At 42.3% G+C, this 18,139-nt stretch overlaps 1 protein-coding gene and 1 long non-coding RNA gene across 3 annotated transcripts; both read right to left on the reverse strand.

The window, feature by feature from the left end:
- Window positions 1-568: 568 nt before the first annotated feature.
- On the reverse strand, window positions 569-8,063 carry znf131 (zinc finger protein 131). The gene is made up of 9 exons (XM_038987716.1): window positions 7,967-8,063; window positions 6,813-6,951; window positions 6,521-6,622; window positions 4,269-4,413; window positions 3,938-4,067; window positions 3,576-3,773; window positions 2,899-3,274; window positions 2,350-2,480; window positions 569-2,217 (listed from the first exon to the last, which is right to left on the reverse strand). Exons 2-9 carry the CDS (start codon window positions 6,934-6,936, stop codon window positions 1,732-1,734), a joined length of 1,692 nt encoding a protein of 563 aa, XP_038843644.1. The 5' UTR covers window positions 6,937-6,951; window positions 7,967-8,063; the 3' UTR covers window positions 569-1,731.
- Window positions 8,064-11,543: 3,480 nt separating this feature from the next.
- LOC120055148 lies at window positions 11,544-15,132 on the reverse strand. 2 transcript variants are annotated; one of them, XR_005477667.1, is made up of 3 exons: window positions 13,482-15,132; window positions 12,403-12,423; window positions 11,544-12,036 (listed from the first exon to the last, which is right to left on the reverse strand). It is a non-coding gene; the product is annotated as an uncharacterized LOC120055148 (long non-coding RNA). The 2 variants fall into 2 exon arrangements; XR_005477668.1 differs by having other exon boundaries at window positions 12,202-12,423.
- Window positions 15,133-18,139: the final 3,007 nt, after the last annotated feature.

The raw sequence follows: 18,139 nt of genomic DNA on the forward strand, positions 1-18,139 counted from the left end.
GTCCCGTGTAACTGGTGTGAAATGGCTAGCTAGTCAGCGGTACGCTCTAGTAACTTTTCAATCGGTGACATCCCTTACTCTGAGACCTCGAAGTAGTTGTTTCCCCTTGGCTCTGCAAAGGCTGGGGCTATTGTGGAGCGATGGCTAACGATGCTTCGAGGGTGACGGTTGCTGGTGTGTGCTAGAGGATTCCAGGTTCAAGCCCTGGTTGGGATGAGAAGAGGGACAGGAGCAGTACTGTTACGTAGTTCAGCATTTTTACAATTTATTTAATAATTTTGGACCTGACTAGCTTTTCACAAAACAAATGTGCAGGTTTCCTTAAATGTGACAAAAGATCTACAGCCTTTACCACTGTAAATAGTGGACTGGACAACCATCTTCATCTGTTGCATACGGTGGCTTACAGGCCTTCTTGTTAATGTAATTTCAGATGCTCCTGCAGTCAGCAGCCCAGGAAACCCTCATTGGGCTCCCGTCTGTATGCTGCCCTCTCAAGGGCCTTCTACTGTGGTGGCAAGAAGAGCACCAAAGCAGTAAATGACAGCAACAGTGGTTGACAGTCAGAGCCAATGTGGTTTACATCAACCTTTTATTTACAAGCATATATAAAACATTTTTAAATTGCATTTAGACCCAGCAGGTTTTTGTTCATTCTTGATGACTAGTAAACTAAACTTCCACTTCTCCGTCTGACACATTTGAAAGTGGCACATTTGAAAGCATTGTAAGAAATGTAACTGCAAAGTGTGGACACGTTTTGAGAATTCAATATGTATTGATTACGTCACTCCCTCTTAATTGAGCTGTACAAAGAAACCAATGCAATTATGAACATTTGTAAAATAAAAAAACGTGTTAGCTTTTAATACTTTCTGACTTCTGTTTCTTTATAGCAAAACTCATAACAGTGTCGTACATAAACCCCAATGTCTTGTGGGAACAGGCTGTGCTGCAGTCAGAACAGGAAAGAGGTAGACGAGCAGGGGAATTGGTGGGCAGAAACCAGAAAACATACGTACACTAACAGCCATTATTTTTTTATTCAAATATTAAAGCTTTTTTTTTTTTTTTTCATCAGTTAGGGCATAGGCACCATCAAAAACATGCTCTTCAGTCGAGTGCTGAATGATTTGTCAACAGATCTGTGCTTCAGATGGATTCCAACTGGGCAACAGCAGTGAGGCGCATCATTAATATGTCTGCAGCTGTATGACATTGAAACAGACTGTGCATTCCAATCAATAACTGGCGTCTGCTAGTGAAACCATTTAACGGAGAAGGGATCTTCATGGATTGCATACTGTCTTGGCAAATGAATTTTGATCATCTCAAATGTACATGCTAAAATGTAAAAAAAAACACAAAGAAAGCAAAAATGAAAGAAAGCTTTTGATCGGTCTGTGACAAAACCTTGAACAGGGGTCAGTGTAAGTGCATTCAGCAGGTATATCTCTGCCACAGACACACAGAGAGAAGACAGAGCCATGCTGACAGCAGGTTCTAAAGAAATAGAATCTAAAAATGTGAGCAACTTCAAATACTTGTCTCTGTCCGTTACCCTATTAGTCAACAAGGTGAGGAGGTGGAGCTTTTCCAGTTTGACCATAACCAGCAGGCACATCTCAAATAAAACCCTTTTCCTCATACAGTGCACTACTTCTGGTCAAAGCCAAGGTACTGTATTTATGGGGAACAAGGTACGATTTTAGATGGAGCTCCGCTCCTGCTTCATACTTCCTCAGTCTGTTGTGATTCCTCCTCCACCTGGATCTCAGAGTTCACCTGTCCCGCCGCTGACACCTGCACCACCCGGATCTCCACTCCTGCCTCCTTCAGTCTCTGCACGTCCTCCTCACACATCTCCGTCACCTCTTCCACCACCATGTCCGTTTCCTCCATGACTACCACGTCTACGGGCTCCACGGTAACATGCTCCACCCTCATCACGTCCTCCAGTAAGAGGGTCTCTCTCTCGCCTCCCTCCTCATCCTCCTCCCCGGCCACTTCCTCTTGCATTGCCATGGCACCGATGTCCAGTTCCTGGGTCATCAGCGTGTCGTCTGTGACACTGTGCAGTTCGCGGAGGTGTCGGCGCAGGTCGTGGGGCTGGGTGAACCAGATGTCACACATGGTGCAGTGGTTGGGCTTCTCTCCTGTGTGGGTCGTCAGGTGGTCTTTAAAAAGCTCCCAGCTGTTGAACACACTGCTGCACACCTAGAGAGAGAGATCATTTTAGAACCTCAGCAAGTGCACTAGTCAAGGGTGTGATCGGCACAACATCAGCACAAAAACCGTACATTTCGACTCCTGATTAAATCAGGGGGGAAAAAGGACTGTTCTCCGTACCTGACATTCGTAGACTTTTTTGCGTCCCTTCTTGGCCCCGGCGCCGTTTTGACAGGCAGCCATGTGACATTTCAATGTGCTGTTCCTGGCAAAGCGCTCATGGCAGTCTGGACACTCAAACGGCTTCTCACCTACACACAGGGACCAAAAATCATAGTGATCATAGTCATAGAGACAAAAAGATGTTGTTGAAGTGAAGTCTTGTTCATAATTGCAATGAAATGCTGTGGATGCCGTTTTAGCCTGCACCAGGAACTACAAATGAACACTAGCTATAGTTAACTCGGGCACTTTGACACAGATGAACTTGAACCCCTAAATCACGTGTCAAACTTGGGAGGGCCGAGTGTCTGTTTTTTTTTACTCCACCCCTGTAAGTGATTGATGAATCAAGATAGCTAATTAGTAAGGAATTCCCCTCACCTGGTTGTCTAGGTCTTAATTGAAAGAAAATTTAAAATTTAAAAAATCCGCAGACACTTGGCCCTCCATGGAATGAGTTCGACACCCCTACCCTAAATGAATCCCTCTGGGTATTATCATTCTCACCGGTGTGTTTACGTAAGTGCTCCTTGAAGTGTCCAAAGTGGTCAAACTGCTTGTCACAGTAATCACACATGTGCATCTTCTTCTTCTGGGACTGGCTGCGCGACAGCTCCTCTGCCTCGTAATGTAACGTGTTCAGGTGCTGTTTCAGCGCCGCCTCCCGCATGTACGCCTTACCGCAGTGGCAACACACATGCGGCTTGTCCAGGGCAGCCACGTGCGCGCGCATGTGCTGTTTGAGGTGGTAGTAGAGGCGGAAGCTGCGGTCACATTTGTTGCAGCGGAACATCTTGTCCAGCTGAGAGATCTGGACCTCGACCACCTCCAGGCCCTCAAGAGTCTTGGGAGCTGTCACTGTCTCCTCCTGAGACACCACCTCCTGTCTCTCACACACACACACACACACACACACACACACACACACACACACACACACACACACACACACACACACACACACACACACACACACACACACACACACACACACACACACACACACACCACACACACACACACACACACACACACACACGACTTGTTTTAAGAAAGATTGGAAATGTCACCAAAAAGAATAGTCTCCTTATAATATTAAAATTAATGCTTTGAATCAAGGTTGGTCCCAGTCCAAGTGTGTGGTTTTTTACATGCGCATTAGAGAGACCGAGTGCTTCGTTCACCTCCTCCAGTCCTTCCTTCTTCAGCACGTGCAGCATTGGCCCCCTCTGCTGGTACTTGCTGGTGATGTCAGCGAGCAGTGCCAGAGCCGAGTCGTCCGAGGCAGCCTGGGCGGTCCGAGCAGCATCCACCACCTCCTCCTCCATACCAGTCTCCTCCACCTCGATGGCCCCCTCCCCGATCTCCACCTCAATCTCCACCTGGAAGGACAGACTGGGGTCAGCACAGCAACACATATTAGAAGGAAAGGACCGAGGATTAGGATGATGACGGGGAGGATTTGGGACACTTTTTAGAACTTTATGCAGGTCATAATTCTATGTCATAATAACTCAACCATAATGCGTAATTGTAGACCTCTAACCTGCTCCCCCACCACTGACGGAAGAGTCTCCATGATCACGCTGAAAGTCTCAGCCGGCTTCCTCTTTTTGGTCTTGCTCATCCCCGCCGCCAGGGCCTGGGACGGACTGAAGGGAGTGCCATCACTCATCCTATGGAGAGAGAAGGTTTAATTCCATCAAAGTGCTCTACGTTCAAATACACAGGGATAAAATATCAGTTAACAAAAAAAGATGACAACCAAACAAGACAACACCAAAAAGGGACTAGCCTATATTGGTGGTAAGGGACTATAAGTAGTACAGGGCTATATTAGTAGTAAGGGGGTCCAGATGTTCTAATGGCAGGCTAACCTGTTGTTGAGGGCCTTGATGGCCTCCTGCATCTGGAGGTACTCTGCTGCCTTCCACACGTCATTGACCTCCTCTGGTCCATTGACGGCAAGTATAGCCGTGTACGTAAACTCCATCAGCTGGCGGAAGGCTGAGTTACTCACTCCTGGAGAACAAACACAGAGGATTGATGGGTGCACCGGGTTAGCATGTGATAAGTCTTGTTTTTTGCTTTTCTCAGGGGCTATAAAGCTCTTTCTGCTATTGTTTATTTTCTTGATATGACAGTAAGACAGAGGATGTGTCATTGGTTCAGCAGTACCAGGGTTTCTGCGCCGGACAACATGACCAGGAAGATTTTAATTTACTGGCCAATAGAACATGACATAGCGGTGGGTCCAATAGGGAAGTAAATAGAAATACATTTGCCAAAATTATATAATTACTCCTGTCTATATAGAAAGAAAGAAAATACTAAACCAGAAATCATGACTTAGCCAAAGAGGAATCGAGGATCATTATACTTTTTTATAGCTGTGGATTGTTTCAAATCACAAGCTTGTAGGTTTCAAATCACAAGCTCGTAGGTCTATGCCTATTTGGGAAGCCGGTAATTTGGGCAGCGCACGTGGCAATAGGCCTAGCTGATTATTGAGTAGCAGCTGTCAGTGAAAAGCATCTAAAATATGTTTGAAGATAATGCATCTTGAATATCATTTTAAAATGTTGAGTGAAGAAGAAGAGGGATGTGTGGCAAAGATACTGTATAGGCGAGACTCTCCAAAACGGCTTAGCTGTCTCCCGTCGATTCTTGCGCATTTCATTGTGTGAATTGTTTTCTCTTAGATAATTTTTTTGATCAATTCCCCATTACATATGTCACCAGCAGTAAATGTACCATTTATCCCTGCCATCTGATTACATTAATGATCAATTCCCCATTACATATGTCACCAGCAGTAAATGTAGCATTAATCCCCGCCATTTGGTTACATTAATTTCTGTTAATGCATGTATTAATTCATCATTTATTGTTCTCATTCGCGGAGGGAAAACGTTGTTTGCAGAGTTCACAAACTGCTACACTTGTGAGAAACAAGTTTTGGTTTATTTCATAACCATCATTTACGAGATTTGTCAATTTTTCATTGTCTTTTGTTTGGAGGGTTCCATGAGAACAATGAAATATAGGAAAATGTTTGTTTTTTATTTTTAAACATCCATTGCGAATGATAATATATTAAAACTATAGTCCCTCACAGTAAGCTATTTGAAAAATCTTTACAACAATCTCCCCTTGATAATCACCAATCCTCAGTGTGAAAGAGCAATGGAAGTTATAGGCCTACTGCGGCATTGGCCTATAGGCTATGAGTTCCATGCTCTAATTTCTTTAGCCACCAATGGACCAAGGTGTATCAATGTGTCCATATGGCAGAGGCAGGTGATTAGTCACATTAGCTATTTTTTAATTTATTTTTTATAAATCATTTTAATTCAGATTTTTATGATATGAAAATCATAACTGGCACGCAGAACAGTAGAAATGGTAGGATAAATTGTAAGCATACCCAAACTTGAAACTCACGCGCCGGCTATGAAGTCTTTATAAAAGAATTGCCTCCACATTTCCATGGTCGGATTTTGCTGATAGGCTACTTTGAAATAATGCAAGACATACCTCATAATAGGAAATAAAACATTCATGTTTCAAACAATTAAGTATGTTTTCAAAATGTATACTGCCTCCAGTTAACATTGTAAAGTGGTGGGTGACTCGCTGATTGATAGCCTGCACTTGAATTGTGAATGGGAGGCACGCTTTAATTACCAGCTGAGAAATAAAAATAGTAGCTCTTTTTAATCCTGCACCAAAACAGTTTTTTAAGACACAATTGCATTTTGAATTGTTGCGCAATGAATGGCTTATAAAAGCACGTTTACTCCAGCAGCAACCAGCTGAGGAGCTGCAGGAGAAATAGAGCTCAAAATAGGCTCTATATGCTGTCCACGTGTGATAGTTGTTTTGGATAAGATGCATGATGACTAATGAAAATACACACAGGCCAATTTAATTCCACTAAATTATGTAAATGAACCTATAAGCATGGTGGTCAAATGTATTTCCATCAACTGATATTTCCATAAATTCATAAAAATAATTATTTTGCACAACTTTTTGGCCGGTAAGTTTATTTTATTTTATAAAAAATATATATATATATATTAAAAATCGCTTTTGCCGGCTAACGGAAACCCTGAGCAATACACACCTTCAATCTCCACTAGTGGCTCTTGTGTGAAGTCCTGGAAGAACTTGTGGAAGAACTGACTGCATGCTGCCAACACTGCCTTATGAGCCCTGAACTGGTGCCCTACGGACCAGAGTGAGATGAGCCCATAAATGGTACAGCACAGAACATAATTAAATTGAATCCTTCATACAAAGTGGACACTTGTCTTGAACACAATGATATTGAAACAGAAATGGTTTAATCTGAAGAAAATATACAACTGCACCTCCACTTTCTGCAATACAACAAGCATCATTGAGGATGACCTTACCATCCACTATGAGAGTGATGTCTGTGAACTGGTCCAACTGTCTCTGTTCATTCAATTTGTCCAGCATGACTTTATAGAGGGCTGGGAACTCACTGCCACAATCCACCTCGTCCTCGTCTGCCATGGCTCAGCCCCTCACCTAGGCACAAGGAAGAAATCCATGCAAAGATGGCACACTGTACAGATTATCACATCACCAGTAATGGTCTGTGTCTGTACAGTTACATGTGGGAAAACAAGTTTGTTAAATATGACCAACATGCTTACCGCATGATGGACAGTACTGTGATGTTAACATTTTGATTTCAATAACATTTTATCATTGGGCATTTTGTAACCTAATGAATATATGTTCATCATTATCTGCCAATGTGGGTTTATGTGAAGGAAAATAACGCTATGTCGGACTGAGTTCTCAACATTACATTATGAATGACATCTGGGATCCTTGGGACGTCCATACCCTAACCACTTAGCTACCTAACCACGTCCCAAGGATTCCCGATACTTCATGATGGTCCGTAATATCAAAGGATGTTCGAGGAGGGGAAAACGCGTCAATCTCATGTATTATCCAATAGAATAGTACCAATGCAAAGGAAAGAGGTCGAATTCAGCCAATCACGCGTTTGACAGCAACGATAATTCCATTAAGTTGGCCAATGGCAATGGAAGACAGTGGGCGCGATCGACATTGCAGTATACTTTAAAGGCGAGGCAGATCTACAAATCACCTTGGTTCATAAATAACTACTCAATATTATTTGTAGGTTAGTCCGTCAGTCAATTTACCCATGATACATCACGGTTTTGATACTCTCGAACACTGCTAATGTAGGTCGCTAGCTAAATAGCTTAGTTACAGCGGAAGGCCTCTAGCTCTACTCTGCTATAATTCAGGCCGGAAAATCAAACTAACGATCAACATTTAATCATAATGTGTATCTAATCATACCAACGCTTTATGATACAGAATCCCGTTAACGTTAGCTAGGTAATCATTTCAAATAGGCCCGTGAAGGCTCGCCATGTCGAGTTTGACAATCGCCATTACGTCATCAAATCGCGCATTAAAATACACTTTTTCCAGAGACATTTCCCAATTTAGACCTCATTTGGCCGAAATATTTCAACTCATGCATCAGGAAACATACCTCAAATTAGGTTCCGCAGCTTTAATTAGTTGTTTTTGCGTATATATCTCTCCCGACTCTAGCAGCGTTGCTCTACTTTCGTTTGTCTAAAAAGGGCGGTCACTCAATCGGGCCTCAGATTCCCGCAAGCCACTGCAAACACCAAAGGACGCCGAGGAGTGTTGCTAGGCAACATATGGCCTTCCCCTTTCGATTCTCTGCATTTTGGTTGTCAATAGTTAACACCAAAGATTGCCTATTATATTGACAAGATAATCGACAAACCGCGCTAATAATGACAAATACGTCCTCAAAGATGGAAGGCAGGCTGGAGGAAGCAATTTCAAGTAGGCCCTATCTAGCCAATGAGAGGGCAGATACACGTGTGAAAAACAGGTAACTGAGATATAGATTTTTATTTAACTAGGCAAGTCATTTAAGAACAAATTCTTATTTACAATGACGGCCTACCAAAAGGCAAAACGCCTCCTGCGGGGACGGGGCCTGGGATATAAAATAAAAATACAATGTAAATATAGGACAATGCACACATCACAACAAGAGAGACAACACTACATAAAGTTAGACCTAAGACAACAACATAGCAAGGCAACAACACATGACAACACAGCATGGTAGCAACACAACATAACAACAACATGGTACAAACATTGGGCACAGTCAACAACACAAAGGCCAAGAAGGTAGAGACAACAATACGTCACACAAAGCAGCCACAACTGTTAGTAAGAGTGTCCATGTTTCAGTCTTTGAAGGAAGAGATTGAGATGAAACTGTCCAGTTTGAGTGTTTGTTGCAGCTCGTTCCAGTCGCGACCCAGAGATGTGTGTGCTTTGGGGACCTTAAACAGAATGTGACTGGCAGAACGGGTGTTGTATGTGGAGGATGAGGGCTGCAGTAGATATCTCAGATAGGGGGGAGTGAGGCCTAAGAGGGTTTTATAAATAAGCATCAACCAGTGGTTCTTGCGACGGGTATACAGAGATGACCAGTTTACAGAGGAGTATAAAGTGCAGTGATGTGTCCTATAAGGCGCATTGGTGGCAAATCTGATGGCCGAATGGTAAAGAACATCTAGCCGCTCGAGAGCACCCTTACCTGCCGATCTATAAATGATGTCTCCGTAATCTAGCATGGGTTGGATGGTCATCTGAATCAGGGTTAGTTTGGCAGCTGGGGTGGAAGAGAAGCGATTACGATAGAGGAAACCAAGTCTAGATTTAACTTTAGCCTGCAGCTTTGATATGTGCTGAGAGAAGAACAGTGCACCGTCTAGCCATACTCCCAAGTACTTGTATGAGGTGACTACCTCAAGCTCTAAACCCTCAGAGGTAGTAATAACACCCGTGGGGAGTGGGGCATTCTTCTCACCAAACCACATGACCTTTGTTTTGGATGTGTTCAGAACAAGGTTAAGGGTAGAGAAAGCTTGTTGGACACTAAGAAAACTTTGTTGTAGAGTATTTAACACAAACTCCGGGGAGGAGCCAGCTGCGTATAAGACTGTATCATCTGCATATAAATGGATGAGAGAGCTTCCTACTGCCTGAGCTATGTTGTTGATGTATTTTGAGAAGAGCGTGGGGCATAGGATCGAGCCTTGGGGTACTGCCTTGGTGACAGGCATTGGCTTAGACAGCAGATTTTCTGACTTTATAGACTGCACTCTTTGAGAGAGGTAGTTAGCAAACCAGGCCAAAGACCCCTCAGAGACACCAATACTCCTTAGCCGGCCCACAAGAATGGAATGGTCTACTGTATCAAAAGCTTTGGCCAAGTCAATAAAAATAGCAGCACAATATTGCTTAGAATCAAGGGCAATGGTGACATCATTGAGGACCTTTAAGGTTGCAGTGAAACATCCATAACCTGAGCAGAAACCAGATTGCATACCTGAGAGAATACTATAGACATCAAGAAAGCCAATCAGTTGATTATTGACAAGTTTTTCCAACACTTTTGATAAACAGGGCAAAATAGAAATAGGCCTATAACAGTTAGGATCAGCTTGATCTCCAACTGTGGCTGCCTTCCAAGCAATGGGAACCTCCCCAGAAAGAGAGACAGGCTTGGCGATGATAGGGGCAGCAACCTTGAAGAAGAAAGGGTCTAAACCATCTGACCCAGATGTTTTTTTGGGGTCAAGTTTAAGGAGCTCCTTTAGCACCTCAGACTCAGTGACTGCCTGCAGGGAGAAACTTTGTAGTGGGACAGGGGAAAAAGAGGGAGAAGTATTGGGGATAGTCGCATAAGAAGGGATGGGAGATGAGGAAATGTTGGATAGGCAACGAGGCATGGCTGAGTCAAATAGGAATCCGGACTTAATGAAGTGGTGATTAAAGATCTCAGCCATGTGCTTGTTGTCAGTAACAACCACATCATCAGCATTAAGGGACATGGGCAGCTGTGAGGAGGAGGGTTTATTCTCCAGGTCTTTGACCGTTTTCCAGAACTTCTTGGGGTTAGACCCACAGAGAGAGAACTGCTCCTTAAAGTAACTAACTTTGGCCTTCCGGATAGCCTGAGTGCCTGAGAGTATACGTGTGCTGAGCCTTTCGCCAAATGCAATTCTTGAGTTGGAGTAACTCTGCAAGATCACGGTCGTACCAGGGGCTGAACCTGTTTTTAATTCTAATTTTCTTAATGGGGGTGTGTTTGTTAACAATACCACTGAAAATATCAAAAAAGAAGGTCCAAGTGTCTTCGACATGGGGTTCAAGCTGATTCTATACCATTTTACAGAGGTCAGGTCAAGAAGGAAGGCTTGCTCATTGAAGTTTTTTAGCAAGCGTCTATGACAAATCAGGACAGGTCGTTTCACTGGGCAGCCATTACAAACACAGGCTGTAAAACAGTGATCACTAAGGTCATTACAGAATACACCAGACTGATACCTATCAGGATTAATTGTGAGGATAACATCGAGGAGAGTAGCCTTTTCTGGGTGTTTGGAGCCATACCTTGTGGGACTGGTGATAATCTGAGAAAGATTTAGGGAGTCCCATTGCTTTAGGACTTGGTCAGGTGGTTTAAGCATGTCCCCGTTTAGGTCACCTAGCAGGACAAATTCAGACTTAGTGTAAGGGGCCAGGAGAGAACTTAGGGCAGGTAGGGTACAAGCCGGTGCTGATGGAGGACGATAGCACCCAGCAACAGTCAACAAAGAGCTATTTGAAAGTTTAATGCTTCAAACCAGCAAATCAAATTGTTTGGGTACAGACTTGGTGGAGACAACTGAGCACTAAAGGGGATCCTTGGTAAAGAATGCCACTCCCCACCTTTGGAAGATCTGTCTTGCCGAAAAAGGTTACAAACAGAAAGGTTAACATCAGTATTCAAAACACTCTTTCTTAACCACGTCTCAGTAATGACCAACACATCTGGATTGGAGCTGTGAACTCACACTTTCAATTGATCCATTTTAGGTAATAGAAAACCCATGCTTTTACGAGAGCAGAAATCAGTGAAGCAGATATCAGAGCACAAGTCAGAATTAGGGCTAGCAACTGTAGATGGGCCAGGGTGTACATGCACATTTCCAGATATCATCAATGGTAATACAATCAAGGCACGGCATAGTACAGGGAGAGCTCTGCAGTGCTGATTTATGACCTCTGAATGTGCATCAGATGGCAACAAGATCATATTGTACAGAAATGTCATCAGGTAACTTGTATAAAAAGCCAGCGAGAGGTGGTTAGAATAGGATGGGAGGCCAAAAGTCTGTAACCAATAGAGAATCAGAGTCCCGATGCCAGTGAATATGGTATTTGAACAGCAGGATGGGGCTTTAGGACGTTTCAAAGACTCCTGACACTTGTTGGGCCCAAAGGCCTTTTACTTCACACCATAGTGCTCATTGAATTTGTATCTGGCTCAGTTCCAGGTTGGAATGGTGTCCTCTGGTCTCTGCTGTTTGTTGGCTGGAGCACCCTCCGGAAAGCTTGGACAAATAAAACCTTGGAAGCAGTAATCTCTCCGGTTAATTTTGGTCCAAATTAGGTTGTAGGTTTGGAGTTTTGATCTGGAGCGAAGGTCATGCTTTGGAGGGTAGCATCCTGCATATGTACCTGCCGAAAAATCCAAGTTTATCTAACTCGGCCATATTGGCACTTCCCAGTAGGCACAATCAGTTTTCCATAGGAATTAATTACATTCTACAGTATTTCATGTAACTGTTTCAAGGACAAAATTACATGTATTTAAGTATTTTGTTGTTGTAGTGGGGACAGTACCATTAGTAATCTCCAACAATTATACTTCATATATTCCAAAATGTTTTTTTACACCGGTGTGGGAGTGCCAAGATGGAAGCACGGTAGCTCCAACACGGAATCCCCTATAATGGATGTATATATAAATAATTGAATTTGACTTTGTGACTGTGTTAACTAGTGACAACCCTGAATTCTAGCAGTAGCTCACCAGCTTGTTACCTCTGGTTGGTTCAGCCATTCCTATGGGGGAAATGAATGGGGAAAGAATGAGGTTTTGGGATAAATGCTGAAAATAAGGTTTGAGATGAACACAGGCTTAGGTGATCTTGTACATTTTGTCATATGAGATAATATCATTCAGTTAACATGTCCTTTATGAATTATGAAGCCTTTGTGCTTTACGCGTATGTTTTTATTTACGTAAATGCTTAAAAATTCACAAAAAGTGGCGTTAGCTAATGTTTTATTTTATTTTTATTTAACCTTTATTTTATACTGAGACAAGGTCTATTTTACAGATGAGACCTGTATTGCAGAAAATACAGACATCAAAATATAAATACAAAATGCAAACAGAAACAAAGAAAAACACGGTCATAAAAACAAACACATTCATCAGTAATGAGGTCCTCAATCAGCTTTCTGAATTGCCCTAGAGGCACCAGAACATACAATTTGAGAACATTTTGAAGATTGTTCCACAAAAAAGGTGCAAGAAAACTAAAAGTGGATTTGCCTAACTTAGTAGAGACCCAAGGAATTTCCAGAGTTAGCCATCCCTGATGACGAGTGTGGTAACTCATATGTCTTAAGTTTAGTAATGATGTTAGGTACAGTGGGACCTTTCGTAAAAGGGTTTTATAAATGAAAAAATAACAATATATTAGCCACATCAAAAAGTGGCAACAAACTTTCTGGTAGAGAATGCAGTGATTAGTACAAAAATTGTTGCCCGTAATAGAGTGCAGTACGCTATGATTAACCGCATCTAACGGCTTTAATGAAGCGGCAGCTGCGTTCATATAGATGTCGCCATAGTCTAGGACCGATAGGAACATCGACTTAATTATCTACTTTCTACAGTTTAGCAAAAGGCAGGACCTATTTCTACAGAAGAAGCCCATTTTTATTAACCAACTCATCAATATGCTTTTTAAAAGACAGCTTTTCATCTATCCAGATGCCCAGATATTTGTTAGCACGGACACGATCAATATGGACACCCTCCAAAGTACATATGCTTAAATCATCAGACTTATTTTTAAGCGCTCTAAAGAACAACATATACTTAGTTTTACCTGCATTCAATACTAATTTCAGGTTAATAAAGTTTTTCTGTAACATAATGAAGGCAGACCGTAGTTCAGATAGAGCCTCTTCAACCATGGGGGCAATAGCATACACAACAGTATCATCGGCATACAAGTGCAGGTTACATATTTTGACAGACAAGTCGATATTGTCAATGTAAACAGTACAAAGTTCAGTACCCAGAATTGACCGCTGCAGGACACCTTTCGTAATATCCAGGAAACCTGATTTAACACCATCAGTAGATATACAGTACATTGAGTCCTGTCTGTCAAGTAATTTTTAAACCAGTTACATGCAGCCTGGTCTAGGCCAATTGAGTAAAACCTCTGAATTAGTAGTGAGTGATCAACAGCATCGAAATCCTTTGACAGGTCAATGAAAGGGGCAGCACAATGTTGCCTTTTATCCATACAGTTAGCCACATCATTTATAACTAGGGATGCAGCAGAGACAGTGCTATGACCTGGTCTAAAACCCAACTGATAAAATAAAAAATATCTTAGCTGAGAATTCATCAAGGATTCTAATATTTTAGCTATCTAAATACACTATAATAATTGACTTCAATATCTTTATCAGAGACAGAACCATTTAACCATGTTTCCAAGAGAACCAGAATGTCAGGGCATGAGTCCTGCACCCACATGTAAATTGTATAATTTAAAAAAATCATACTTAGCACATGTCGGTGCATTAGCCCAAGCCCCTACGAGATTTAAAGTCAGAGCGGGTATTAAGCTCATTCCCATAAGAGCTGACAGGCATAGGGTCATCTGCAGCGATTTGTAGAGTGAGTGGAGACATTTCCAAGGTCCCTTGCAAACTATGTGAGAGCAGAGCAGAGCAGAGCAGACTGAACATTTGTTAGACCTCCCTCGAGTTTCTGGATGCAGGGGCTGGAGCGAGAACTTTGGAGAACAGTGTTGGCAGAGCTCAGTACACCCGGATGAAGCTGCTGCAGTGGACCAGGGTTGCTGCCAATGCTCCATTCTGGGTGTGCACAGAAGGTCTTGGTGTCTCTCCTGTTGCAGGGTTGGGGCTGCCATTGGGGGGCAGGAGTGTCCCAGGCCTGTCCTGGGGATGGGAGTAGGGGGTATCTAAAACTAGCCTGGGAGAGAGGTTGTGGGGGAATTGAGGAGGGTGGTGTGGAGGGTAGTGTGGCTGACAAAGCTCCAAACTCTGCATATGAGGGTTGATGTAAATGATACATGGTCTGGCCTGCATCATGTGGTGCACTACCTTCAACAGTGTTTTGCCAGACCCTAGGTTAGCAGTCGGTGCTGTGTAGAGCTTGGCTTGGGGTGGACCTGGTCTGGTAGAGCTGTGCTGTGATGGGCCGGGTCTGCCTGAGCTGTGCTGGGCCGGGTCTGGTAGAGCTGGGCTGAGGCGGGCCTGGTCTGGTAACATGGGAGGGAGGTTAAGGAGGAATTGAAGAGGGTGGTGTGGAGGGCAGTGTGGCCGGCGATGCTCCAAACTCTGCGTGTGGGCTCTTTTACTGCGTACGGCTTGGGCATAGCTCAGTGTATCTGCATTCATGAAGATGACCTCATAGAACAAAACATATTAGATCTCATAAGCCTGTGTTTACCACAGACCTTATTTTCAGCGTTTTCCAAAAACCAGACAAAAACCATAGGCATTAGTAATGCCGTATTTTTGTAAGTACTAACGGAAACTATCCGCCCCGGCTTGTTGGCCAAAACCTATGTGGAAATGTATGCTTTTGGGGGGGGGGGGGGGGGGGGGGGGGTTGGATAACGCCAAAGGCCTGTGGTTAACACAGACTAATATTGTAGTTCAATTTCTCTGACAGTTAGCAACTGACTTATTTTGAGTAATTAAAGGCTTCATAATTCATAAAGGTCATGATAACCACCCCCCCTAAGAACGGTGTTCAATTGCTGACACAAAAAAGGTAAGTTTGGTAACTTGACCCTGAAGATTTGTGTGTTAAAATCTATTTTATACATTTTGTTTTGACATTTGAGTAATTCACTTTTAAAAGCTAAAGTCTAGGTCTTATTTTAATTAAATCAATCAAATATTGAAACACAATGGCATTGCACATCTCACTATTAATATCCTCACTATGATGTGGTCTTGATGTAAGGTCCCTCTTTTAATTTTCCCACCAAATCATGTCCAAATCATCCTAAAGTATCTAAATGCTATATAACTCAATGAAGTTACTTGTAGACGATTTGGACATGATTTGGAAAATACAAATTCAGGGAGGGGGTGGGCAGTTGCCCCCAACACACTCAGCTTCAATTTGACTGCTTTATTAAAAACATATTACCATTTTTTTTCTAAACAAGTGGATTATTGATCTTTAGGCTCAGCTAATGGTATATGTATAAAACATTTATAGATCTAACTTAATGAGATTATATATAAAACTTAATAAATGCCTAAATATTAGATCAACTTACCTCAGAGTAACTTAACATTTTTAGATAATCAAGAGTAGTGGCAGGCAGGAAAAGTGTTTGACATTTTTTTTGTGACATACAGTAAGTGTCACAGGTCAGAGGTCACCTTTGAGTGTACTCCCTGAGGGTGCCACCGGAGGGCCCCATATATTTTCTAGTGTCAGGGTGAGCCTCCCCTGTATTATTGGGTTAACCTCACATTATTTTTGGTGTGCAGTATATCCCCAAACACTGTTCTTTCCACATGAATTTCCTGCTTAAAGCAGGTTGATGTTTATTGTAATGAATCTTGCCCTGGAGCCAGAACTAAGCGATTTCTGCTAGATGGGCCAGCTGTCAAAATTGGTTATCTTAAAAATTCATAAAAACAAAAATGAGCTTTTTGTTCTAAATTTAAGGTTAGGTTTAGGCATTAGGGTTAGCAGTGTGGTTAAGGTTAGGTTTAAAATCATATTTTATGACTTTGTGGCTGTGCCAGCTAGAGACCACTCGACAGAGCTGCCTCCAGGGCAAGATTTGTGACAATAAATGCCAACCTGCCCATAGCAATGGCCAATGAACCAGAGGCAGAAAATGCTTACTCATTTCCGGTTTTTAGGACTACAAGCTGGTCCATGGCCTTAGCATTTTTTTGAGTTTATTTTTACAGGGACAGTGCATATTAATCAAAGTTTCAGTAAAAGTGCTGGTTTTAGCCAGCTGGCAAATGTTTTAACTGTAGTCCCTGGGCAGGTTGTGGATAGAAGCATTACATTTGGTACATTCATTCCTTAGGTTTGTAACAAATTGGTTGTGACTAGATGGAGTACATCTGACTGAAAGTGACTTTTCGTAGCCGGTTAGGAGAACATTTTAGCTAACCCTTTCCTTAATCTTAACATTAACCTAACTCTCCTAACCGGCTATGTTAATTCTCCTAACCTGCTGGGTAAGTTCTCCTAACCTGCGACAAAAAAAGTAACTTCCCGTCATAGCTGTAAACCACCAGGTCAAAACCATTCAAACTTAACCTGCAAGCGTGTTTTTAAAAATGGCTGCCATAAAAGCTGGTATCTGACAGATAAAAGAGGAACTAATTAAATATTTTCACCAGGAAGCTGAATTCAAAATGGCCACCAATGTAGATGGTAATGAATCCACAGTCATTTTAAAAATACCTTTTAAAGTGACATTTTCATTGAAAAATAATGAAATAAACTACTAATACATCAAATGTCTTAAGTTATGATTAGTGTAGAAAATAAAGTACTTAGGGCTCTGGTTCACATGTGCCACAGTGGCACAATGTAGTTCATGATAATCCAGCAACCTATCATCGACACTTCTGAGAACATACATGATCACTTTTTCAGCCACACCTCCGGTGTTCTCTGCAAGCTTTAGCAGCGTCTTGGAAGAGTGTCCACAAATGAGTCCAGTAATCAATTGTTTTAGCACCACCAGATATTTCTGGTGAAGGTCACCAGAAAGATTTCAGAATTGTCTTGTCATAGAGAACACAGCTGGTGTATCTCTCAAGCAATGTTAACCAGCAGATTGCTTACAGCTGGACTAGGGTTGGACAGGTTTCCTGTGTAGATTAAGACACAGCGGAGGGGGCAAGAGAAAAAGGTACCCAATAGAGGGATGAGAAATGCGTTGTACTCCGAATTGTTCCATTATCCCAACCGTTACACGAGAAGATTGAATGACTGCTAGCTTTTCTGGAAAACTGCAGTTTTCATCCTCATGCTAGCAAGCAGTAGCCACAACAGCCATTATGGAATGTCACGTAGCATTGAACAAAAAACGGTGTGATTGGCTCACTCTGCCATTCCAAAATGTTCAGGGACCCACGATGTAATTCCGTTTCCGTAATTATGTTACCGTATGTAAATCCACTTCACCAAAATCTTTTTTTTTTAACTCAAGGTGTCATGTCAAAGCTGACACCCCATTTTCTCTATAGACATCTTTGAATCTTAATTCGGAGCAGATATTTAAGTTTTTGGAGAACATGGTTGCATGAGAAACTGAGATTTTACCGTAATTCTGTTATCAAACTTTGCATCTGCACAGTTCTTCCAGTAAATGCATTTGGTTTCATTATTTATTTACTAACTAAATAACACAGAATACACATACACACTTACATGAGACAAAAGTCCCTAGTGGACTGATAAGATATGACGGCTTGTTACACAATGGAGAGCGGGTGCGGAAAGAGATAA

Source organism: Salvelinus namaycush, chromosome 1 (genome assembly GCF_016432855.1).
Source record: "Salvelinus namaycush isolate Seneca chromosome 1, SaNama_1.0, whole genome shotgun sequence".
NCBI classification, from domain to species: Eukaryota; Metazoa; Chordata; class Actinopteri; order Salmoniformes; family Salmonidae; genus Salvelinus; species Salvelinus namaycush.

Coding starts and splice junctions, on each gene's coding strand:
- znf131 (XM_038987716.1), bottom strand. CDS start 6,936: ATGGCAGACGAGGACGAGGTGGATTGTGGCAGTGAGTTCCCAGCCCTC. Junction 4,414..6,520: donor GCCACTAGTGGAGATTGAAG/GTGTGTATTGCT, acceptor TTTGTTCTCCAG/GAGTGAGTAACTCAGCCTTC. Junction 2,481..2,898: donor GCACTTACGTAAACACACCG/GTGAGAATGATA, acceptor CCCTGTGTGTAG/GTGAGAAGCCGTTTGAGTGT.